The sequence below is a fragment of the Notolabrus celidotus genome, chromosome 10 (assembly GCF_009762535.1).
Source record: "Notolabrus celidotus isolate fNotCel1 chromosome 10, fNotCel1.pri, whole genome shotgun sequence".
NCBI lineage: Eukaryota > Metazoa > Chordata > Actinopteri > Labriformes > Labridae > Notolabrus > Notolabrus celidotus.
Genome location: NC_048281.1, coordinates 28,179,618 through 28,206,067, shown reverse-complemented (window position 1 = coordinate 28,206,067; position 26,450 = coordinate 28,179,618). Strand labels below are relative to the sequence as shown.

Sequence of the window (26,450 nt, the reverse complement as noted above, 5' to 3'; positions counted from 1 at the left end):
GACATTTTGTGTCTTTACAGTGATTTATATGTATTCATATCTGTTTTATGTATCTTCAAAGTTGTTTAGCATCTCTGTTTGGTTGTTTTGCATGTTTTTTTTCATTTATGTATCTCTTTAAAAGTTATTGTCAGTGTATTTGATGTTGTTTTGGGTTTTTTTGTAGTGGTTTTCAGTGTCTTTGTGGTCATCTTTGTAGTTGTTGTCTGCTCCTGTGTAGAGGGGTGCACAGCTTTGTGACTCTTCAGCCCATTATTGTACTTGTGTTACATCATAACGTAATTATTTTGTGTCTTTACAGTGATTTATATCTATTTGTGGCTGTTTTATGAATCTTCAAAGTTATTCTGCATCTGTATTTGGTTGTTTTGCATGTCTGTTTTAATTTATGTATCTCTTTAAAATGTATTGTCAACATATTTGATACTGTTTTCAGTGTCTTTGTGGTCATCCTGAATCTCTTTGTAGTTGTTTTGTGTAGTTATTTGAAGAGTGTCAAACATCTTTAAGGTTGTTTTGTGTATTCTAGTTGTTTTGAATCTCTCACTGTTATTGTTTTATCTCTTGGTGGTTGTTTTCTGTTTCTTTGAAGACATATGTACAGCTTTGTGAAAGTTTTGGACATCCTTTTTCATTTTAAAATCATTATGAGGTTATTTTGTCTCTTCAAATTGATTTGTATATCTTTCTGGTGGTATATATATCTTTATAAAGTTGCTTTGCATGTCTGTTTTCATTTATGTATCTCTTTAAAAGTTAGGATCAGTGTATTTGATGTTGTTTTGGGGTTTTTTGTAGTCGTTTTCAGTGTCTTTGTGGTCATCTTGAATCTCTTTGTAGTTGTTCTGTGTTGTTATTTGATGAGTTTCGTACGTGTTGATTGTTGTTTTGTGTATTCTAGTTGTTTTGAATCTCTCACTGTTATTGTTTTATCTCTTGGTGGTTGTTTTATGTTTCTTTGATGAGCTATGAACAGCTTGGTGAAAGTTTTGCACATCCTTTTTCTTTTTTAAAATCATTATGAGGTTATTTGTCTCTTCAAAGTGATTTGAATATTTTTGTGGCTGTTTTACTTTTCTGTTCTTAAGTTATTTAACATATTTTTTAGTTGTGTTTACAATTTTTTGTTTTATCTTGTTTTGTGTATTTTTGTTATTTTTTTGCAAGTCTATCTATTTTTTTCTTTCTTGTTGTTTGTGTTGTTTCATTGATTTTCAGCGAGAAATGTTAACAGTAGGTCGGCAAAATCAGCGATCCATTCATGTAGACATTTAGTTTTTGTGTTTAGTTTTAATTTGGTCTGGATTATATATTCAGAGGATGAGTGATCAGGCTTTGATCATTTGATGCAAACAGAGCATTTATAGTTAAACTAACCAAATGGAGGATTGTATGTTGTTTTCAAACAGGTCTTTGATGTAGTTGTTCGTGAGACTACTTTGACTACATTTGGAGGGCAGAAAGTAAAACCACATTTGGATGGTAATACGAGTTGAACAAGTTTGAAAAGTTCAAAAAATGAGTATCAAACTTTAAACAAAATTCCAAACCCGTCTTACAAGACCAAGACGAATGCTCCACCCACTCCTCAGAGACTGTTTGACAAGATGTCACTGAAGAAGACTCCCTCATCCCTGGCAATGAACCTCAAACTGCCAATAAAACTGACGAGAACATGAAGTCATATAGAAAAATGACACCTCTTCATGGGCGAAATCTCTGCTTATATTTTATCATTTCTCTTTAATCCTCTCTCTGCCATTGCATCTGGATTGCATCATTTTAATATGACACTTCAGAGTGTTTAAGAGGCAGGATGCACTCTCCAGCCGCAGCCGTCATCTAGCTGACCACAGAGTGAGAGTTTTAGGAATGAAGAAGCAACATACTGAACTATCAGACAGTAATCAAACTGTAGATGCCAAATAATCAATCCATTGTTTTTTTTAACTATGACACCCTATGGAGGAAAAACAGATCAGCCTATCCGATCTAAACAGCTGATGCTTTATCTCCATTAACATCCACAGGGTTGAGGTAACCCTGGGATGAAACAGTTCAAGAAAAATGTTTCAAATTTGGGCGCTGATCCAATCTAATGTACTTTTTCAAGAAACATTGACTTCAGAACAGAAACATTTTCACCACAATGACCAGCATACTTTTGGTGTCAAGCAAAGTGTCCTTTACTCCTCGGCCACAAGATCTGATTCCCCCAGCTGTATTCATCAATAAACAAAATGCAGTTTTTTATAATGCAAAGCTTTATAGGGTTTTTAATCAGCTATGGAAACCGAGTCTACATCTACACCGCAAACAGGATACTATAACTGTTACATTGTTAAATAATACACAAACCAGGCTCTCTTAAAGGCCCCCTTTACACTTTGTATCATATCGGGATTTAGTAGCAGTTCAATTGTTGTATACCCTCATAAAAACACAAGTAATACCTCCAAAGATTTTGTGATGTACAGATTAACTCCTCAGCAGTATAAGATAGTAAAAGCTGGAGTCACCTCTACCTGCTACACTTAAATGCAGATTAAATATGTCCAAAATATATATATATTTAAAGCATTAACATAACTTTAACTCTTTTTGACCTTTATGAAAACTTGAATTGCAATATATACTTTTCTTTAGAGCTCCAGCAAGAAATGTTCAGTTTGTGTGGATTGTAGCACCCCCCTGTAGCAAAAGTGGTATCTCTTATTTGTGCTTATCTCGTCCATAGACTGTAAAGAAAATATATAAAAAAATAAAATAAATACAATATTAATACATATCAAATGATCTATTATTGGATATATATAAAAAATACAATATTAATATATATCCCATTACTTATTATTTTATACATATATATATATATATATATATATACATATTCTATAAATTCTATATAGGCTACAGTCTATGATCTCGTCCTGTTCATGTGTTCATGATGTTTTCTGATGAAAAATGCCTCCCTGCTGTCTTTAAAGGGATAGTTCGGTTGTTTTTAGGTCAAGTCAAGTCAAATTTTATTGTCATTAATCTTGATAGCTTGTATACAGCTGAACGAAATTGCATTTCTCACATGGCAGATGCAAAGCAATGCAAATGCAAATAAAACGACAGACAAACAATACACGGACAGTAAAGATAGAATATAAAAACAACAACAACACGAGGACAGACTAGAAAAGGGCTGACTATTTGAGTTGAACTAAAACTAAATATGGATAATGGAGTGAATAGATGAATAGATAAAACAGTAAGTGAGGTAGCGCAGGGTGCAAATGTTGCAATATAAATATATTGAATAAATATTACAGCTAAACTATTGAATTTAAATAAATAGTCAGTAATAAATAACTATTAATACACAGAAGGCACAGTGCATGTCATTGTCCAGGTCTTGAATAGGATACATGTCAATATTAAGTGTATTACCCAAAGGAGATAACCTAGCTAATGCTATGTTATGTAACCGAGCGTCTGTTGAGTTGCCTATAATTATTAATAGAATAAAATAAGAACATGAAACTCCTTGATTTGTGAACTGGTTGGTCCAAACTTTAACACTTCCGTTTTATCCCCTTTCAAAATAAAAGCCCGGGGAAAACTAACATCTGCAGAGCCCTATATTTAGACATAACCTAAATAGCTTACAGTTATAAAAAGCTACAGAGTAGACATGGTCTACCACATTATTTGTGTACTTCTAAGAAACTTCAACAAAAGCACAATTTTACTGATTTTTTTTAGCGCATTATTTTGCCAGAGAGCCCATTCGTTTAGCACTATTCTCAGAGGTTAATCCACCTTGTGGATTTTAATATTTTTATATCTATTTGGCATAATTTTAAGCACGTCTTTTTTTTTTTTTTTTTTTTTTTTTATAATTCATACTTTTATTTGTTTTTCAAAACAAAAAACAATACACTGGTACACCACTTGTACAACATAAATTGACAAACTCACATAAGACTACATAAACTACAACATACAATAATAAATAGACATTAGACAGTAATGTCTAGTGGGGGGGGGGCGCAGTTCATTTACAGAAAATTCAATCATATAACATTCTTTTCCAAAAATTGTCTTATAAAGTTCCAGGGTCCTTCATATCCACAGTCAAACTCAGATAGGGATGAAGCTGCCCGTTCCATTGACAATAAATCCATAAATTCTTTTAACCAATCGTCGATGTTAAAGCAATTTGGTCTACGTATTTTCCAGTTCATCATAATAATACGCTTCACTGACAAAAAGGCAAGCGTGATGATTCGTTGTATAAGTGTTGAGCGTATGTTTCCTACTCTGGTGCCAAGAAGGCAGACTGTCGGACAGGGTGGTATTTTTACTTTCAAAATAAAACTCAATCTTGCAGTAACCTCGTTCCAGAATCTCCTAACGGAAGGACAGTGCCATAATAGGTGGATCAATGTTCCTGTCTCGCCACAGCCATGCCAGCACAAATGTGAGAGGGAATTGTTGATTTTTTTTAATCTGGTTGGCGTGATGTAAGTCCTATACAACATTTTTAATTGAATAATTTTATATCTAACACATTTGGATAAGGCTGTTGTGTTTTTAAGAACAGTCTCCCACTGTACAGTGGTCAGGGATACACCCAAATCTCTCTCCCATTGATGTTTTATATTTGATAAGCTGTCCAAGGAAGCAGTGGAAAATAAACTATATAGATTAGAAACTAATCTTTTCCCTGAAGCAATCTCCCTCAGTTTGTTATCCAACTCACCTTTAAGGCATGTGGAGGTGCTTTTTGAGACAAGTAGCTCAACGATTGATTTTAGTTGTAAATACGAGAGCACATGTCTAATAGTATATAGGTAAACAAATCGTGCAGATCATTGGTTGTGTCATTATGCAATATAAGAGACAATGCTCTGAACACTTACTTTAAAGACTTACTTCCATCCTTTTCTGGTTTAACTCCTTAATATTGACGTTAGAGTCGAAGTTTGTCTCTTTTTTCCTTTGGTCCATTGAGTCTGATTCTTCCTCTGTAAACTCATGGTGTCCACGTGCTTCCCATAGACTGGTGCTTCCACAGTAGAATCGCATACTCAAAGTTTGGTTGTAGCAGCGTTAGCATTCAGTAATCAGTGCACATAGTGGGGATTTCCACACTTTATTCTACAGAACAAGACCATACAATGCCAGGTCTCCACGGCGCTATATGCACTAATCATGCATGAGAAGTAGAACATAGAGATAACATGCACCAGCTGTCACTAGTGATAGTCCTCTCACGATCTGAACCTGACAACGTGGGTATCAACTTTTCTGTTACCATGAAACCAAAGCTGAAAGGTGGCACCCCCTAGTGGCGCTATTTGGTACTGCAGTAGTACAACAACGCTGCAGGAAGAGCATATCTGGGTTGTGTATGTCTGTAAATAGTGCGAAGTAAAGCACTGAGAAAAATCCTCAGTACAGCTTACTCATATAATACACAGTGGTGGACAGTAACAGAGTACATTTACTTGAGTACAGTACTTAAGTACATTTTTCAGTATCTGTACTTTACTTGAGTATTATTTTTTGAGGGAACTTATTACTTTTACTCCACTACATTCAGAAGACAAATGTTGTACTTTTTACTCCACTACATTTCTAGCAATTCTCTAGTTACTCACTACTTTTGCTTTGAAGTCAGCTTATGAATTTCCTTCTCTTTTCTGAAAGCTGATCCCTAAGACAGTAAAATGTGTTTGTGTAGTTCTGTTTGTCTCAGTGGTTTAGACATACCTGTAGATCGTGCATCTCTAGGGACACGAATGTGGAGCAAACACAGAGTGAATTTTACTCCAATCAAGCAGTTCACTTAGAGGTGTTAATGATGGCTAGAATTCTCCATCTGAGCACCCATGGCCATATCTTCAGCCCGTGTTTGAGGTTTTTGAAATGAAGAATGATATGTATGGTTTGAAATGTTCTCCCTGTTTCCCACTCTGCCCAAACACACAGACATTCACAGTCCAACCTGAGAAAGTGTGTTGAGCTACGTAACATTTGTTTAACTCCAGATGAACATTTCAAACTAAGTTGACTGTGCTTGGAGTAACTTATTGTCTGTTTTTATTCCATGGTATAGTTTTTAGAGATTTCAAGTAATGTTTTCTAAATAAACATTCTGTAACAGAATGTACTCCTATGTATTCTTGACTGCACTCATGTATTGTGAAAATACAAAGTTTTGAGATACTTTGAAAGTATTTTTAAAAGCAAGCACTTCAGTAACTCAAGTAATAATCTCACAGAGCAACTTTCACTTGTATTGGAGTAATATTTGACCTTGTGTATCTATACTTTGACTTAAGTAATGAAGCTGTGTACTTTGTCCACCACTGACAATACATTTGACTCATATAACCCCACTTCAAAAATACCTAACCTTCCTCTTTTATGGTAAAACCATACCACTTCCTGTCATTGTTTGATGTAGAAACGATAAACACCAACTATTTTGGTTGTGCTGTGACGCAATTTTTCTGACACCCCTATGAAAGTGGTTAAAAGTGTTTCAACGGACCAAAAAGAAACCATCAGTCTAGTCTGTTTTCGCAGATCACATAGAGGCAAATAACTTTTCACAGGAGCTTTTTGTATGACAACATTTAATAACCTTCACCCCGATCAGAAGGTTTGCAAGTTGACAAAGCTGCCTGTCATAATTATGTAGAAAACATGATTGAATTTTTATCCACACATTATATTTTAATGGAAAGAAAGGCATCTAAGAAGTTCCCAGTGTGAACCACACGGGTGTCCCCAAATCCATGTTTGCTCATCAAGTCCACATACTGTCTCTTTGTCCTCTCTTTCCCCTCAGTCTGGGCGAGCATGTTCAGGGACTGCAGGGCAGAGAGGGGTCTTCCTCCGTCCAACATGGTCTCAGCAATGAGCACTGCACAACCTGAGACCCAACACAAGAGATTATACAAGACCTTAGAGTATAAGATAATCATCATCTGCTTAATAGCTTTGTGACTTTCCATGACACAAACACACAAACGTTAAAACAAACCCTTTTTATTGTTTCACAGACACTGCATTACTTAATCACATCACTTAAAATATTGAATTCCTTGATTTTGAAAAAGCATTATCTATATTCCAGTTTATCACAAGACCTTCCATATAGTGTTTCTGAGTCTTTGAGTGAGTTCTCGGTCACTCCTTGATGCACAGCATAGCATCCAGCATGTTGTCTGTATGTCTGACGTGTGCCGTGATGAACCCATGGCTCTTCAGGAGCAGACTGTACTCTGTGGCGCTCCTCTGTTTTCCCACGCTCATGCTGAGGGCCTGCAGCAGCCCACGACTCGGACCGCCTCTGTCTTCATCCAGGAAGATCTCACTGAGCAGGACTCCACAGCCTTTGGAACATTATTAGCTGATTAAGGATCCCTTATAAAACTCTTGTACATTCATTTTCTTTATGAAAAGAGTGACGTTCAAGGACAAAAGACAAAGATGAAAACAAAACCTCTGTATCAAGCTGGTGTGCTGGTTTGGCATTTAACCTCAGCTGTTTCAGACAGCTCAATTATTATCAGCTCTTTAATCAGCTGAACACAGGCGATAACAAGGTTCAGCAGTTGTTTTCAACCACTGTGGACAAGCTTTAAAACCAAAACTCAATGAAAGCTGATTTCGTTTAACGATTCTAACAAAATGAATCAAAGCAATCAGTACAATCTGACACCACAGTCTTACCGTAAAAACAAAAAAACTGCAGACTCTAGTTTCATCATGAGAAAAAAAGAACACACTGCTTTCAACTTGTAATAAACCTGCATAAAATGACCTAAATGTCATGTTCCCCTGTTTCTACTTGAAGTGTTGACATTATGCATTAAAGATAAGTTAGTGGTTCTAAGTGCCAGAAAGTGAGTGTCATATTCTCTATCATGCTTTTAACAAGAACAGGTTATTTTGATTGGAGAAGCCTGTGATGTGTTGTTCATCACTCAGGAAGCAATCAGTGCAGAGATGAGTGAAACAAGCTTTGAATTTCAGACTAAATACTCTGGTTTTTCAGAAAACATGAACTTCAGTAACTGGCCTCTTGCAATAAATACACTACACTAATTGTTACTGTAGCATAGGAATTATCTTGGCAGTATTGTAGTATTCAAGTCAAGGACTCAGACTTAAGTTTTGATTTTCAGGACTAGTGACTCGGCTTGGACTAAAGTATTGATGACTCTGACCTTGATTTGGACTTGGGGAAAGGACTGTTTTTGTGACCATCTGGACCTCTGAGGTCATCAGATACTGGTCTGCTTTCAGTCCCGAGAGTCAGAAGGAAACATGGTGAAGCAGCGTTTAGTCATTATGCACCACATATCTGGAACACACTCCCTTAAAGCTGTAGGTCCACTCCAACTCTCACCTCTTTTAAATCAGACCTTTTTATTTGCCACTGCCTTCCTATCTTGGCTTATTTTAACTCGCTTTAAATACAAGTGGTATGTTCTTTTATGCTTGTCTGAATGTCTCCAATGCTTTTAATGTTTTAATGTAAAGCACATTGAGTTGCCCTATACAAATAAAGCTGATTTGCCATGCCTTGCCTAGATCTTTTTATGTAAAGCCCTCACCATGTATTTAGTTTGGTGCAACTAAATGCTGGCACATATCTTCACCTGCATGCACATTCATTGATGTCTTGTTCAGCAACAGTTCCTGTCAGGAAGCTTAGGGTCTTGCCAAGAGTCGTGCATGTTGCACAACAAAGATTTTACAGCTAATGTAAGTAAGAGCAGTGCAACATGTTTGATATTGAAAAGATACACTGAGGAGAAGATGGAGACAAAATAAAACTTTTAACAGACATCAGCAGGATGGGAACCCAGAAAAGTTAGTGAGATGCTAAAGTTACAGCGATTGCTACTGTTGGCAAGCTGGCAGCACAGACCTGTAACATCATCAATACTTTAAATCTTTCACTACTGAATCATTTTTTAATACTGCCTGTAATTACCACTATTTAAACCATTTGTAACATTTATATACATCTTAAATTTGTATTCTATCTCTATTTATCTATTTTTATTTTTACTTATTTCATTTCACTTATTGAAACTTATTCTTGATTGTACTTATGTCTGGGTTGCTGCAACAACCGAATTTCCCCCAGGGGATCAATAAAGTAATATCTTATCTTATCTCCAGACACGCTAACAGGATGAGGGAGAATCTCATGTTAATAAATGAAATGTATTTTCTACACATCCACAATCAATCCCACTCAATCAACCAAGGCTCATACAGTGAGTAGTGTGGAGGAAAACAGTGGTCCACCTTGTCAGTTCTCAAGTACTTGACTCAGACTCGGGTAATGAGAAGTTGACTTAGATTCTTTCCTGAGGACTTCAGACTTGACACAGACTTGACTCAGACTTGAGGTTTGGTGACACCCAAAACAGAACTGCCTCTTGGTGTTCTCACTACAGTTAAAGAGACATGACAACCTCAACCGGCAGTTTCTGAACACAGGCTGAGAATGTGAGAATGAGCATTTCACAGAACTTAAAGCGCGCAATAAAGTATTATTTGTTCTTAAAAATACATAAAAATCGACATTTTAACAACACAGGACGTTGAATAATTGGTCTGAAGTGTTAAGGGATACATTTTTCATTCAAAATCTTTAACAAGAAAATGAAAAGTCTAGAAAAGCCTTTGAAATATTACCTGGTCTGCATGCATCAGAGATCCTCTTCAGCAGAATATGCACTCTCTCATCGGGCCAGTCATGGAGGATTCTCGCCAGGATGTACAAATCTGCTTTGGGCAACTCATCTTCAAAGAAGTCTCCTGAAATACAAAAATGTAGTTATTTAGTAATCCAGCTGCTACAACTATACTACTATCCGTCTCACCACTATCTTCTCTCTCTTTCTGGATGTCCTTTTTTCACCTAAGAAATATCGCTAAGATTAGATCAATCCTGTCTTTCAGGGATGCTGAGATTCTTATTCATGCCTTTATTTCATCAAGGTTGGATTATTGTAATGTTCTTTCTGCCCAAGAAGAGTCTGCGAGGTCTGCTGATGGTGCAGAATGCAGCTGCTCGCTTTCTGACCGGGTCAAACAGGTATGAGCACATAATTCCAGTGCTCTACTTTCTTCATTGGTTGCCTGTTCACACCAGAGCGTATTTTAAAGTGCTACTGCTGACTTTTAAATTGTAAATGGTTTGGCACCCTCTTATCTCATTGACCTGGGGGATCCATATGTGCCTGCTCGGGCACTTCATTCTCAGGGGACTGGCCTTTTTAAGTGTCTCTAAGGTCCGTAAAAAGACTATTTGTGAGCGGGCCTTTTCATTCTGTGCTCCCACTCTATGGAACAGTCTCCCTGTCGACATTCGGTTGGCATGTTGATGTACTTAAAGCAAAGCTGAAGACCCAACTGTTTAATGGTGTTTATGGCTGATGTTTCTTATGTTGTGTTGTGTCTTTGTGTGTTATTTGTTTTTAAGCTTTGTAAAGCCCTTTGATTGAAAGCGCTCTATAAATAAAATGATTATTATATTATTATTATCTCCCTTTATCCCTCTTTTCAACCCTTACACTTTCAAGGCAGATGTCTGTCTAACATGAGTCTGGTCCTGCTGGAGGTTTCTGCCTGTTAAAGGAAGTTTGTCCTTGCTGCTGTAACTTGCTAAATGCTGCAAAGTGCTCTGCTCACATTTGATTAAGATGAGATCAAACTGAGTCCTGTCTGTAAGATGGGACTGGATCTTATCCTGTCTTGATGCTGGGTCTTTGTTAATAATTTAACATAGAGGATGATCTAGACCTGCTCTGTTTGTAATTTGGCGCTATAATAATAAAGATTGATAATAGAGAGCCAGGTTCACAAAGACTATGACACTGTTTTTCACAGCTTTCTATTTGATCGTATTTTCGTGCAGATACAAAAACTGACCTGCCACATATGACATCCTGTTGCCTTTGTGCAGAGGTGTGAAGCGATCACTCATCTCAACAACAGCAGGCAGGTCAAACACAGTCACAGACAACCCAGGATGGGCTTTAGTAAACTCATAGGCCATGGCACCAGTGCATCCTGGGAAAGAATATAAAATGATGTGTAAACAGAACGGTTTATTACAAAGTGACACAGTTTGAAACCTGCACGTTCTCCTCTTACCTCCGAGGTCGCAGGCAGTTTTGAAGCTGGAGAGGTCAAAGGCTGTTGCGACTGCTCTTCCTGTGACTTTGGCGATGCTGTGCATGGCGTTCATGAATCTCAGTTTGACCTCTTGGTTGTAGTAGACGGTATCCTTCATGTCGAGACAAATGAAAAATGGGAACAATAAAAAAGCTGTTAAAAAAAAATCACTTTCCCACATTTATCTCTGTGAGGCTGAGTTTGACTGATAACCACCTGAAACATGTCCTTAGACTTCTTTCCAAAGGCCTTATCATGCTGGCTGGCTCCCTCCTTCACAGCGCTCTCCAGGTGGGAGAATAGAGGCCAAATGGTGTTGTCACAATGCTGGATGTAGCCATGCAGTGAGAAAGGAGCGTCTGATAGTAGAAAACGTGAGGCCAGGTCTGTGTTCTCATATACCGGCTTCTGGAAATCTGGGAGGTAGATTTTTTACAGAAAATTAATAACAACCATCTCTTTAAAGGTATTAAAAAAGACACTTATATCATATTAAACACAGATAAACGCTGATTTACTTTGTTCTTTGCTTTTCAATAGACCCAGAGACACGCAGGCTTCTAACAGACACACAGTCCCCTTCACAGAGGCTTTGATCTCCTGGGCGACCTGCTCTGCATCCAGCCCTGGTTTGCTTCGTAGCAGGTCGAACACACACATCTTGGAGGCTGTAAACAGTGCCTGGAGAGATTTGAAAGAGGCAGAACAGATACACAAGAGGGTGCATTTAATTCATATGTTTACGTGATATATGATTTGAAACTTGTTTTTAGATTTTTGTTCATTGAAATCAAAAAAAGAAACACAAAACACACTTTCATTCAGATCAGAAATTTATCTGAGGAGGAATGGTTGAACATATGCAAGACGCAGTCCACAACCTCAAGTTCAAACCTTTGGAGAGAATTTTCCTGGAAAAACATTTTGAGTTTTTTTATAACTCCAAAGATGAAAGAGTCACAGAGTAACAGATCTGAGCATGCTCAGTGCTGGAGGATGTGTGGTTGTTCGTCAGCTGGTCATTTTCATATATTTTGGGAATGTCCTAAAATCACGTATTACCGGGTAGATGTATTGAACACGATCAGATCTATGATTGCCTCAGAGCTTGATTTTAACTTCAGTGTCATATACTTGGGAAATATACCAACTGGGCTAAAAAGGCAGGACCGGTATTTATTACAGATACTATTAGCTGGTAGTAAGAAAGCCATAACCAGGAAATGGCTGAATAAAGAATCCCCAACAATCAAGGAGTGGAAAGAAGTTATTCAAGAAATGTATTGTATGGAACAATTGACTTTCTCACTAAGACATGTAATGAAAAAAGGTGAAAAATATTGGAAGAACTGGACAACTTATATGAATGTGTAATGATGTCTATATTTTCATATGTTCTGCTGGGAAAAATGCCTTGTTTGTGCCTCCTGTGGACAACTTTGAACTGACTGGACCTTAAGGAGTCTAAAGAAATTCTCAGACACTTAAAGGTGACATATCACGCTTTTTTCATCAATATATATTGGTCAAAGAGGTCCCCAAAACATGTCTTTAAAGTTTATGCTCAAAAAAACACTTTGAAATCAGATTTTGGCATGCCTGAAAAGCCCTCTTCTTCAGTCCTCCTCAGAACACTCTGTTTTCCCTCTGACCACGCCCCCTCAGGAAGTGGATGTGCCTCGGCTGTCCAGCATGTTGATCTAATGTTTACATGTTGGCTGAATATACACGGCTGCTCAGAGATCACGTTACTTCAACCCTCTGAATCTGATCCAGAATCTGATCCTGACGGAGAGGCGCCTGTAGCAGGACCTTTCTGAAGGATTGGTCACAGATTTAGTGTTTCTTGTTGTTTTATTTATCAGTATGTCGACGTGTGTATTGGTACACAGCTACAAACATGTAGCTATGTGGCTATGCTAACTAGCGCTAGCACTTATCCATGATAAATAAAAATCATCCACCAGATCTTCAAATCTGCAGGCCTGGGGAGTAAAACCGACCTCTGCCAGAAAGGCAGCAGGACCTTTCTGAAGGATTGGTCACAGATTTAGTGTTTCTTGTTGTTTTATTTGTCAGTATGTCGACGTGTGTCTTGGTACACAGCTACAGCTACATCTATAGCTATGAACATGTAGCTATGTGGCTATGCTAATTAGCGCTAGCACTTATCCATGACAAATAAAAATCATCCACTAGATCTTCAAATCTGCAGACGTGGGGAGTAAAACCGACCTCTGCCAGAAAGGCAGCGGGACCTTTTCTGAAGGATTGGTCACAGATTCTGTGTTTCTTGTTGTTTTATTTGTCAGTATGTCGACGTGTGTCTTGGTACACAGCTACAGCTGCGACATATAGCTATGTAGCTATGCTAACTAGCGCTAGCACTTATCCATGATAAATAAAAATCATCCACTAGATCTTCAAATCTGCAGACGTGGGGAGTAAAACCGACCTTTGTGTTTATTAAGACAGCCTACAACTAGCATGCCTCCCTCCTAAGCTCCTTGTTAGCACACATGTGTGCAGGTAATGAAAAACGGAGGGGTGGATTCAGTATTATTTTATACAGTCTATGGGCTGAACAAGCTCCGAGCTCTGACTCCGTGACAGACCGGATATTGTTGTTACGTAACAAAAACACGGAAGTCTGAAACGGCTCGTTTTAGACACATTTACAGAAAGGTGTAGAAATCAGAACAGGGGCAGATTGGATTTTTTTCATTCTCGGGGGGTTTGTAGACATGCCAGGGAAACATATTTCAGGTAGAGAACCATTAAAAAGTCCATTTTGCATGATATGTCACCTTTAAGAACTGAACTTGCATGCTGTGGAATAACATAGCTAGCCACCCCACGTTTTGTTTGTTTATTTGTTTGTTTTTCTCCTCTCTGTCCCTTACTGTGGTATATCATGTCAAGCATTTTCTCACTCATGATGATGACCATGTCTGTCTTATGTTCTCAGTATTGTTTGTAATATATTTATTACAAAACAAGAAAAATAAAGTCTAAAAAAAACAAAACACTTTCATTCAGATCAGACCTGAAATCAAATGAGAAAACACTGTATGTTAAAATGTAAACCGCAAAAGCACACTTAGCGACACCTTACATCTAGTTTGGTTAAAGTGTCATTTTGGCACCCTGAGCTTGTCAGGAAATAAGCAGCGTTTCCAAGAAGTACTGTGACAGTTTGACTTCCTTAGATTTTTTTTCAGGACAACAGTTGAAGTTTTAAAACCACATCGGTGTTCATACTTTCCATTTCAATTCTATGAACAAGTTAAATCTTTTTTCTAAATAACCTTCAGGTGTATTAGTTCAGGCTCATGTTGAACTTTGATTAATGTCAGGAGTCTTTACAGTCTTTCTCTTCTGCGGTACAGCACAACACAGTGTTATCAGGCTTCTCATCTACCAGATCTAGCAGAGTAGACTAAACCAGACTAATACTGTAATGTTGAGTTACAATTTTTGCTGTCAGGTCAACCTTTACCACACTTTCTGTTACATTTTCACTGTGTTTTACTTTTTTATAGGGTTTCACAGCGCCTTGATTTTGTCTCATTTGTTTTTTCTATTGTTTTTTGATTGAGTTTTTTGTTGCTGTGTTGTCTGTTTTCTCTTAAAAGGGGCTTCATGAATAACATTTTATTATTATGACTTTAAGTTGTTCAGGAAATGAAGAAAATTGAAACTGTACTGTGGCAGTAAATCAACTAAATTGATACCAACTGCTGTAAATCCCCAACAAAAGTTGAAGGAGAAGATAAAAGAGAAGGAGGAGAAAAAGGATATTCCATTATTATTATTATAATTGAACCTTTACCTTTGAAGCTTTGAAACCATCCATCAAATCCATGATTTTCTGCAGGTCCTTTTTTTTGGGTTCACCGTCCTCATGCTCTGACAGCTGCCCCCTGCTGGTCATCAGTGGTACCGTTGTAGTGTCAGAGATGTCTGCATGCTTAGACGAGCTGTTGACCAACTTCAGAGAACTCTCACTAGCTTCACTGTCACTGCCGATCCTCTTCACCTTTATGAGAAGAATGCTGCTTTTAATTAATGACCTAAAGGACAGATCCTGTGTTCACATAGTGAGGAAAACTGACCTTGTGGAGGGGGCTGGTTGAGGGGCTCTTCTTGTTGTGATGTGTTTGTTTGGAGCTGGATGAAGAGGGTCTGTGTTTGGCTGAAGAACTGTGACTGTTGCTGTGAGGGCTATTTTCACTCAGGCTTACAGACGAACTGTCCAGGTCTAAAGAGGAAGTGGATCGGTTGTAAATCAGGTCTAGCTGTTTGCAGAAGTGGTTGAGGGGGAACCCCACAACATTTAGGAAGTCTCCGTGGACGCACTCCACCAGCATGCCCCCCAGAGCCTGAATACCATACCCACCGGCCTTGTCCCTGAAAGAAAGACAAAGATATTACAGTCAGTTAAGAATAAATACACTAAAACATCTACAAACAATTACTACAATGGTTTTATAAATCATGATGCATTCTAAGAAAAGCTGATTAAATCAAACTGTGCATGTTTGCTGACTCAGGCTACGGATTAACCTCCTGTTAACATAATCCCAGTGATTTGGGGAAAAGCAAACACAGAGGGAAAAGAACTCAGGTACCAAAGTCCAAAAAGTAAACCAGTCCATCTGGCCCAGATCCATTAAAATGACCTCTATTGACCAATGTCCGCTGAAGTTACGACAGTAAGTGAGTCATTCTTTTTATGTGAAAGTTCAAATGTTCACACTCACATGGGTTCACCACTATTGATGTATTCCCACAGCATACTTTCTGACAGATCTGCAAACTTCACCTTTGTTTCTTCATAGAAGTCAATAAGCTGGTAATCCACTTCTTCATCTGGGGTAAGAAAGAGATGTGACGTGTCCAGTTAGAGAGACAACATTTGATAACTGAAGCCCTCCAATACTTTAGATATTTAGGAAACTTAGATTATATCTTTCTTAATGTCTTTGTTACAAAGATGTTCTTACTGAGATTAGAAAAATGTTCCTTTCAGTACCAATTTAGATACCTTACCTTCTATATTAGCCTGTATAAAGTACAATTCCAATACTACTTTAAAATATAAACATAATATTGGTATTTAAAACTACCCAATCAGTATTAAAATGATATGAGACCCACAGTGAGGCAGCCTTTAATCATCACAGATTACACCTGTGGAACACCCTACCTGAAGATCTGAGGTCTGCAGAGCATAAACATTTTTAAAAGCAAATTCAACACCTATGTTTTTAGTCTCCCTTTTAACTTAATTTTATTCTTCTATTCTTATTACAGTTTTATTTCACCTTACTTAATTTATTTATTATCTAGTTCAAATTTTAGCCACTTTTATTCTATTTTATTTAATACTTACTTATTTCTTTTTAGGTATAACATCTTATTTTCCTTTAGTTGTTTAATATTTCAGTGTTTTATTATCTTAGAAATGTATTTTATTTTGGTGAGTTTAATCTCCTGTGTTAAGTTTTTTTTTTTCAATATTATTTTTATTGTTTTCTTTTTTGAGTGCAAAACGCTAAAAAAAACAAACACTTTTTACTTCCCTTTAACCCCCCAGCCCCTACATCTCTTCACACATAAATAAAGTAAAATAATAAATAAAATAAAAACAGGCAAAAGAAAAGAGGAACGAAAAAAAAAAAAGAAAAAAAACATAGGCCAAAAGAGATAAGGTGTTCATACAACTGCAAATTTCGTATTTCATGTGTATCTTTTTTAAAAAAAAATAAAGCATAACATTTTGAACTGTGTTGAGTTGAACATCTTAATTTACCTCCAGTGTTTCCTCATTAAGATATCATGAAAGAGTTTCCTCAGTTTGTTCAGCAACTTCTTTTTTATTTGATTTATTTGATTCTTTTTCATTCATTTAATTTTTATAATTATTATTTTTGCATATATTGTGTTTTTAACCTTAAGGTTTGTGGGGTGGGTTTGGGATTAGGATGGGGGAGGGGGGTATTTTAATTTGTATATTTTTTAAATGTATTCTACTTTACAAAAAATGTATGTACAGCACTTTGTGTTACAATATCATGGTATGAAAAGTGCTTTATATTTTAAGTATGATTGATTGAGTGATGACATGTGACATTTATATTCTCTCTGGACTTTGGGGAACAAAGAAGTTTACTTCATAAACTTTCTGAAGAAAAGAAAGTGAGACTACTCAGAGGTGACTTACTTTCTTTGTCATGGCAGAGGAGTATCACTACACCAGTGTAGACACTGTGCTCTTTACCACTCAAGCTGTAAGAGAGAAACAAACATGAAAACAACAAAAAAGTTTTTTTTGTGTTTTCTGTCTTTATTGTTCAAAACTAATAAGACAATGGAAGTGTTTCTGACCTTGACAGCATCCTGTAAGCATCATGTTTGTCGACAGGCTTCTCTAGAATCATCCCATCAACAGTCTGTGGAATTGAAACTGATTATAATAAATAAACTGATATTACAGGCAGGAAGCAGAGAAACTGCTGTGGTGCTTTCTCTCTCTTACCACGATGGTGTCTGCTCCAATAACCATGTCTGGAGTCTTCCGGTGTTTCTGAAGCAAAAGATACAAATTAATTACCTCTCAATTGAACAGTATGGTTGGTCATATATTTGATGGAAACAGTAGGAGTATCATTTACAAAGGGCATCCTCCTGGCCACTTCCAAGGCCTTCTGTTTGGCAGTCTCGACAGCATACTCGTGAGGTGCTTTGAAAAGTCCCTTATCCAGAGTTTCTTTGAACCAGGATGGTACCACCTCAAACTTTAAACCCTAAAACGTAGGAGAGAAGGAAACATGATATGAAAGTTGTTTCTTTCAGTTCTATTTCTAGTTTATGTTGTGTGTGGGAAATTTCAACGTTGAAAACCAAACGTCACTTTCTGTTTAAGAGGATTTCAAGTGAAAAGGGGTTTCCACTTTACCCTCAACATCCTCTGCATTGAAAATCTTTGGTACATTTTCAACTGACATGTTGTTTAGCATTATCATGACTAACACTGAAAGCATCATCATAACATAAGACAAAGATATATGATTAATCATGAATCATTAATTCAGCAAATGTTTATTCTTAGGCCTGCGTGTGAGTTCCTCTGACATTCTGTTTGATTATTTTGTCACCAAAGCAGATTCATTGTTCTAAACTCAGCTGCTAAAATGCTGACAAAGACCAGAAGAAGAGCCCACATCAAACCAATTTTAAAGTCTCTGCATTGGCTTCCAGTATCTTTTAGAATACATTTTAAGATAATTTTATTGTTTTTTAAATCTCTTAATGGTCTTGGCCCTTCTTATTTATTAGATTTGCTTTTATCATATGAGCCAGTGAGAGCCCTCAGGTCTTCAGGTAGTGGACTTTTAATTGTGCCAAAAGTAAGAACTAAGACCCACAGTAAGGCAGCTTTTTATTATCACAGCCCTCAGGCCTGTGGAACACCCTACCTGAAGATCTAGAGGCTGCATAGAGCATAAATGTTTTTAAAAGCAAACTCAAGACTGACCTTTTTAGTCTCGCTTTTAACTGAGTTTTATTCTTAACAGTTTTATTTATTTATTTATTATGTAGTTCAAATTGTAGTCATTTTTATTCTACTTTATTTATTTATGTACTTATCTATCTTTTGTAAGTATAGCATCTTATATTCTTTTAATGGTTTAATATTTTAGTGTTTTATTATCTTAGAATTTAATTTTATCTTGGTGATTTTAATTTCCTGTGTTGAGTTTTAACATCTTATTTTACCTGCAGTGTTTCCTCATCAAGATATCATGAGAGCATTTCCTCAGTTCTTTCAGCAACTTCTTTCTTATTTTTTATTTTGCTTTTATTGTTCTTATTACTATTATTGCATATATTGTGTTCTTAACCCTTGGATTGTGGGGTGGGTTTGGGTTCCGGGCTGGGATCTTTTTCTTAATTTATTCTATTTTAAGTTGTTTTTATGTACAACACTTTGTGTTACAATGCCATTGTATGCAAAGCATTTTATAAATAAAGTCTGATTGATTGATTGATAAAGAGGGATACTGTACTAGCTACTGCAGTGTATCTGGAGCAGAACATACCGCATTACGTAGAATATCCTGTCTCCTAGGAGAAGCACTTGCCAGCACGACCAGTTTATTGGCGAGTTTGGAGATGACAGGGTTCAGCGGCATGGTGTCCTCCTTTTCTGACTGACCCTGTGAGGTAAAGAACAGAGTTAAACATTACACACGTGGCCCAGTTTATGTTACACACTCAGCATTTGGACATCAGATGACTGCAGCTCTTCAGTTGTGCACTCATAGAGGACAGGCAGATATGCTGCTGAAACACCGACTGGCTGATTAGTCATATGACATGATATCAATAAATCATTTAGGTCAATTCATCAAGGTAAAGTGCCAAACATGCAAGTTAGCTTTGGTTGTATTTTATCTTGACTACACTTGTGTAATGAACACTATAACGTGTGCATATGGTTAAATAAGTCAAGTCAAGTCAAGTCAACTTTATTTATATAGCACATTTAAAAAACAACCGCAGTTGGCCAAAGTGCTGTAAAAGCTTAAAAAAAACAGTCAATAAAAACAAATAGTAACTAATAAGAACAGATATTTAAAATACAATAGATAATAAGAAAAAAGCCACAATAAATAAAAACAAAATAAAATGTAGGATGTCTCGCTCAATAGGTATTCAAATAAGACAATAAGAATGTATAAGTGACAAAGATTTTGGATCCATAGCAAATTGTCTCATATGAGATATTTAAAGATTATAAAGTGTAAGTGGAGTACATCTCCTGTACGTGTGTGTAGTGTGTTAATTAAAAATAATAATACAGAAAAAGTTCAAGAAAAAACTAACAAACATTCAGTCTTCTCAAATGTGATGATTCACTACTTTAATATTTATATAAATATTCTTAGATTACAAACCAAGGTTTTCTTACTCACCATAATCACAGTAGTCTACAAGCAGCTGAGTCACTGGAACCTTTTCATCTACAAAAGCCACTCTGGGCAAAACTCCCACCTATTTATCCTCTCTCCTAATCTTGTTGGATGAAACCCCTCCCTTCTTTCTGCACACAATGTGTAATCTTTTGCCCCCAATGTTTGAACCGAGCTGTGAAAGAAAGTTTGTTCTGTTTTCTGCACCTGTTGCATAAAACAGTACTGATCCAAACTTGTGAGCTTAGTAACCCTTTATTTGATTTAATGTGTTGAAAATGAAGACTGTCTTTGTTTAATGTTGTATTGATTGTTTCAATGTTACTTTGACCTGCTGAATGCGTTCTTACATGTTCACTGCTGAAAGTGTGTAATGTCTGAAGTCAGTGATAGAGATCTCTGCAGTAAAATGAAGAAAAACGTCCTACTTTGGGATTTATTGAACCAAACAGTGATTCAAAGATATATTTTGATGCACTTGGACATCTTAGTTTCTTAAAGGCTGTGCATAAAGATTGATTTTATCATGACAGTGATCATTTAGCTGCAACACGAAGCTGCTACACTCAGTGGTGGACAGTGACAAAGTAAATTTACTTGAGTACATTTTTTAAGTATCTGTACTTTACTTGAGTATTATTTTTTTGGGGAACTTACTACTTTTGACTCCACTACATTTGAAAGACAATTATTCTTATTGTCTCAGAGGTGTAGCTGTACCTTGTTTGATTGTAAAGCAAATGCAGATCAAACATTATTCAGATCAGTCCGTTCATTTAGTCGTGGTGATGATAGCTATGGATGAGATGGGTGATGATTCTCTACCTGAGCACCACGGCCATATTCTAAACCCACGTTTGAGGTTTTTGAAATAAAGAATGATTGGTATTAGGGATGTAATGATATATCACAAGACGGTAAAAAATCGATATAAATAAGGGTGGATTCAAATCGATTCAACAAAATCTGTATTGATATTATTTTTAAACAGTAGAAGGTGCTATCTGCATTTCACTGCGCTTGTTAAACATCATTAAGCTGCACTTCAGTTAATTTAAAGAGATTTAACTTATTTGTTTTGATATATAATACTTTCATTTGGGAATCGTTCACTTACCATTTCTTTATAATTGTTCTGAAATTTTCCAACAAGGTATTTTTGTATGGTCATTTTTTAGCTTTTTGCAAGGTGCTAAAAAAAAGTGTGCAGTGGTTTTATTTGAGTTACAACACAGCTTAAAAATTAAAAAGGATGACTTTGTTTACAAATAAATATAAGATAAAATTATATATATTGCAATTGTCCATATCTGAGAATTGATATAGAATAATAGCTATTTAAATTTTGAGTTCAATCCAGTTTTCTTGAAAATTGTAGAAAATTGTGAGCGTGAACCAAAAAATCGGGATTCGAATCGAATCGTGGGATGAGTGTATCCTTATGTTTCTTTCTAATTGGTATTGTTGTAAATCTCTGATCTGTTTACCACACAAACAAAACATCACCATCTAACCTGAGAGAGCATGTGGAGGTCTGTAGCTAACACACTTGTTTTATTCCTGATTAACATTTTAAACTTGTCTGAGCTTGTACCAGGGGCGATTCTAGGATCGTTTAGGGGTGCTGGGCCGAGCAAGATACATTTAATTGTTCTGTGCATTTTAACCTTATTTCATTCCCACATGTGAAAGAAAAGTATAACACTTTTTGGGAAAGTCTGTGACTAAACCATCAAATCTGATAAAGCTTATTTAAATGCTGAGCCACAGCAAAAGAGGAATTAATTGGAATCATAAAAGAAACATATGGTAACCCTAAATTCTGGGGAAAGACAACTTATTTTGAGACAGCAGCTCCTCAACATGTACATAAACAGTATGTACAGTTGTGCTCATAAGTTTACATACCCTGGCAGAATGCATGGTTTCTTGGGTAGTTTCTGTTGTCTTTATGATATAAAAAGAGTAAACACAGTTGTTTGATAAAAATGTTGCTTCACCCAACCTCTAACCATGAGTGAAAAAAAAGTTTTTCTCTTATCACTCATATTCTCTGAAAAATGGCCAAAAAAAAATCACAAATTCTGCCAGGGTATGTAAACTTATGAGCACAACTGTATGTTTCTGGAGTAAACCAGCCCCCTATAGTGAGCACCAAAAATAACAAAAATTGACATTGGAGTTATTTTTGGGACTTTCATGTAAAACGCAGTGGAGCTGCTGTATTTTTGTAGTTAAAATATTATGTTTCAACCAAGTACTGTATGGTTTTGAAACGTTTCTAGCTTAAAAGGGACATACTGTAAAAAAAATTAATAATCTAAAAATCTCTCAAATTTTAGGGGTGCTGGGATTCAATTTAGAGGTGCTTCAGCACCCCCAAAAATAGACTAGAAACACCTATGGCTTGTAGTAACCTCATTTATATTTCATGGTATACTTTTTAGCAGAATGTACACTCATGCATTCTTGACTGCGCTCATGCTTTGTAAAAATACATTTTGAGATATTTTCAAAAAGTGCTTTGAATACCTAAGTATTTTTTAAAGCAAGTGTTGGAACAACTTTCACTTGTATTTAAGTAATGTTTGATGAGGAGGATCTTTACTTTGACTTAAGTAATGAAGCTGTGTACTGTGTCCACCACTGGCTACACTATATATCTAGGATATATACAGTCATGGCCAAAAGTTTTGAGAATGACACAACTATTAATTTTCACAAAGTCTGCTGTTTCAGTTTTTATAATGGCACTTTGCATATATTCCAGAATGTTATGAGGAGTGATCAGCTCAACTGCAATTAATTGCAAAGTCCCTCTTTGCCTTGAAAATGAACTTTATCACCAAAAACACATTTCCACTGCATTTCAGCCCTGCCACAAAAGGACCAGCTAACATAATTTCAATGACACACAGGTGTCACACACATTAACACAGGTGTGGGTGTTGATGAGGACAAGGCTGGCGATCAATCTGTCATGATTGAGTGACTGGACACTTAAAAAGGAAGATGGTGCATGACACCATTGTTCCTCATCTGTTAGCCATGGTTACCTGCAAGGAAACACGTGCAGCCATCATTGCATTGCACAAAAAGGGCCTAACAGGGAAGTTTATAGCAGCGAGTAAGATTGCACCTCAGTCAATCGTCTATCGAATTATCAAGAACTTCAAGGGGAGAGGTTCAATTGTTGCCAAACAGGCTCCAGGGTGCCCAAGAAAGTCCAGCAAGCGCCAGGACCGTCTCCTGAAGGTGTTACAGCTGCGGGATTGGGCCACCACCAGTGCAGAGCTTGCTCAGGAATGGCAGCAGGCAGGTGTGAGTGCATCTGCACGCACAGTGAGACGAAGACTTTTGGAGGAAGGCCTGGTGTCAAGAAGGGCAGCAAAGAAGCCACTTCTCTCCAGTAAAAACATCAGGGACAGACTGATATTCTGCAGAAGGTACAGGGACTGGACTGCTGAGGACTGGGGTAAAGTCATTTTCTCTGATGAATCCCCTTTCTGATTGTTTGGGGCATCTGGAGGAAGGCTTGTTCGGAGAAGACGAGGTGAGCGCTACCATCAGTCCTGTCTCTTGCCAACAGTGAAGCATCCTGAGACCATTCATGTGTGGGGTTGCTTTTTGGTCAAGGGGCTGGGCTCTCTCACAATCTTGCCTAAAAACACAGCTATGAATAAAGAATGGTACCAGAACGTCCCCCGAGAGCAACTTCTCCCAACCATCCAAGGGCAGTTTGGTGATGAAGAATGCCTTTTGGAGCACCTTGCCATAAAGCAAAAGTCATAACAAAATGGCTCGGGGAACAAAACATTAAGATTTTGGGCCCTTGGCCAGGAAACTCCCCAGATCTTAATCCCATTGAGAACTTGTGGTCAATCCTCAAGAGGCAGGTGGACAATCAAAAACCCACAAATTCTGACAAACTCCAAGCAGTGATTATGCAAGAATGGACTGCCATCAGTCAGGATTTGGTCCAGAAGTTGATTGACAGCATGCCAGGGAGAATTGCAGAGGTCTTGAAAAAGAAGGGTCATCACTGCAAATATTGACGTATTGCATGAATTCTGTGTAATTCTCAATAAAAGCTTTTGATACTTATGAAATGCTTCTAATTGTATTTCATTATACCATAGAAACATCTGACAAAAACACCTAAAAACCCTGAAGCAGCAGACTTTGTGAAAATGTAATGTTTGTGTCATTCTCAAAACTTTTGGCCATGACTGTACACACTGACATTAAGGATGTAAGTCAGTAGTGTTTAGACAATCCCTCTCCTAGAAAGCACAATACATAAGAATACAGGTGTATGGAACAGGTGACATATTGTCAAAATCTAGCTTATCTGTAATTAATGGCGTTACATTACAAACATGTCTCGAGCTACTAACCTAATAAAATGCAATGTACCTGGTTTAACACGTTAACTTCAGCTGATGAGAGCTGTTCACTCAGGTTAGGGTTTTTCAGCTGAATGAAAAACTCCTCTGTGTTGACTGAACTACGAAAGAACGATTGAGTTTATATAACCTGAAGTTTTACCTGCAAGCACACACTTAAAGCACACACTTAAAAAACGCACTCTTTGAAATGACAACTGCATGTCAGTTTAATAACGTATATAACAAATGTGTAGTATATGGCTCACCTGATTGCCAAAGTCAGGAACTGCAAAAGAAAGCTGACTGTTACGACGACAGACGTGCTGACGCAAACGTGATGACGTAGCTGAAAAGGGGCGGATCCAGCAGTCTCTGATAAGAGTGTTACGCAGACTTCTCAACCATCTACCTTAACTTCAATATTGCTTTTTCTAAAAACAAAGATAAATAATAGGACGATTATTTTTATTACAAATAATAATTATACACATATATATAATTAGAAATAATAAATATTATTTTATTTAGAAATAAGAAAACAAACATAAAAAACAAAAAAATCTGTAAAATATATTCTTGGAGAAAAAAAAAACAATAATGATAATAATAATCTTAACATCTATCACTGCACAAATCATGCCTGCCTCAAAATCCATGTTAGTGGCCAGATATTTCATAGTATGAGCCCTGTTAGTAATGTTTTGTTATAAAAACATTCTGTTAATGTTACAGAGAATGTTACAGTTTATTTTCAGCAGGGAAGTTTTGTGTTCAAAGAATGTTCTCAGATAACATTCTCTAAAAACATTATTGAAATGTTAAGTGACGAAAGTGCTCGAATATTATGCCCTAATGTTCTTGAAACATTCTCAGCGAGAAGTTTTCTGTATGTTCACAATTTGTTCTCAGATATGTTTAAGATAAAACATTCTATCTTTGATCTAATTAAATATCACCAGAATATTCTTAAATAAAACATTTTTGTGATTTGAGGCATCAGAAACATCCTGAAAACATTCTTTACATGTTGCTTCGAGAGAGTTGCCTCTTTGTTATTAAGTAACATTATGGGTACATTTTATGGAAAACATTCAATAATCTGTTACCTAAATAATATTATCAAAACGTCCTCTGAATGTTAAAGACAAAATGTTCTTCTTTCATTAAAAGTTAACAAAAAAGGAACATTATATAAATCGATAACATCCTTAAGATGTTCTTTGAATATTACATTCAGAGCCTTGTCTTGAAACATAATCAGAACTTATAGGGAATGTTGGCCAATGCGGTGGGAACATTCCCTGCTAGCTGGGACCCACAACATGATGAAATCCGTATTGGACACTGTCAGACCACAGCATATTACATGAAGCTGAAGTGGAACCTGAAGAGAAACTTAAGAGCCCTTATGTTTGTAAGGTAAAAGGCCAAATATACCTTTCAATTGTTTAAAAAACAGCAGTAGTGGATATGTATATACAGAAATGATAATGTTAAAAATTATTTAAAAATTGACTGTCAGGGAAGGTTTAAAAAATACACTTTATTTGCATTATATTTACACTTGTGAATAGTACATGCCCAGGGAAGACATTATATATAAACATAAAATAAATTTTCTTTTGTTTGTTTTTAAGTTTTATTTATGAGCATTGCAGAGAGAAGAATTGCCACTGAATATGGGGTGTGCGTGCTTAAGCCACAAGGCTAACGGTGCCCCCAAATTACTGCTTTTTTTTTGTTAAACTGAAGCATAGGGTAATGCAGGAATAACAAGTGATAATAATCACCAGCTTATATGTTCTGTGGTTCACAATCATATGAAATAAAAGAAGGGAAAAATATTTCTCAGTTCACCCAGGAAATAGACAGTTTGATG

The 26,450-nt window shown here is 36.6% G+C and overlaps 1 protein-coding gene and 1 long non-coding RNA gene across 5 annotated transcripts in view; both read right to left on the bottom strand.

Moving 5' to 3' along the window:
- The window catches only part of LOC117819839, a 138,380-nt gene extending 133,037 nt beyond the window's left edge, over positions 1-5,343 (bottom strand). For both annotated transcript variants that reach the window (XR_004632640.1, XR_004632641.1), the window contains exon 1: positions 4,914-5,343. This is a non-coding gene — a long non-coding RNA (uncharacterized LOC117819839). The remainder of the gene's footprint in view (positions 1-4,913) is intronic.
- Positions 5,344-6,709: 1,366 nt separating this feature from the next.
- On the bottom strand, positions 6,710-24,934 carry asmtl (acetylserotonin O-methyltransferase-like). Of its 3 annotated transcripts, XM_034694186.1 has the most exons (16): positions 24,838-24,901; positions 24,600-24,690; positions 19,311-19,427; positions 17,883-18,014; positions 17,747-17,794; positions 17,596-17,660; positions 17,432-17,496; positions 15,969-16,077; positions 15,321-15,615; positions 15,038-15,244; positions 11,724-11,886; positions 11,422-11,621; positions 11,185-11,317; positions 10,960-11,100; positions 9,721-9,843; positions 6,710-6,934 (listed from the first exon to the last, which is right to left on the bottom strand). In XM_034694186.1, the coding sequence occupies exons 3-16, from the start codon at positions 19,401-19,403 to the stop codon at positions 6,729-6,731; spliced, it is 1,980 nt and encodes a 659-aa protein (XP_034550077.1). In that variant the 5' UTR covers positions 19,404-19,427; positions 24,600-24,690; positions 24,838-24,901; the 3' UTR covers positions 6,710-6,728. The 3 variants fall into 3 exon arrangements, with proteins under 3 accessions (XP_034550077.1, XP_034550075.1, XP_034550076.1); XM_034694184.1 differs by lacking the exon at positions 24,600-24,690 and having other exon boundaries at positions 24,838-24,934; XM_034694185.1 differs by lacking the exons at positions 6,710-6,934; positions 24,600-24,690 and adding an exon at positions 7,035-7,397 and having other exon boundaries at positions 24,838-24,934.
- Positions 24,935-26,450: the final 1,516 nt, after the last annotated feature.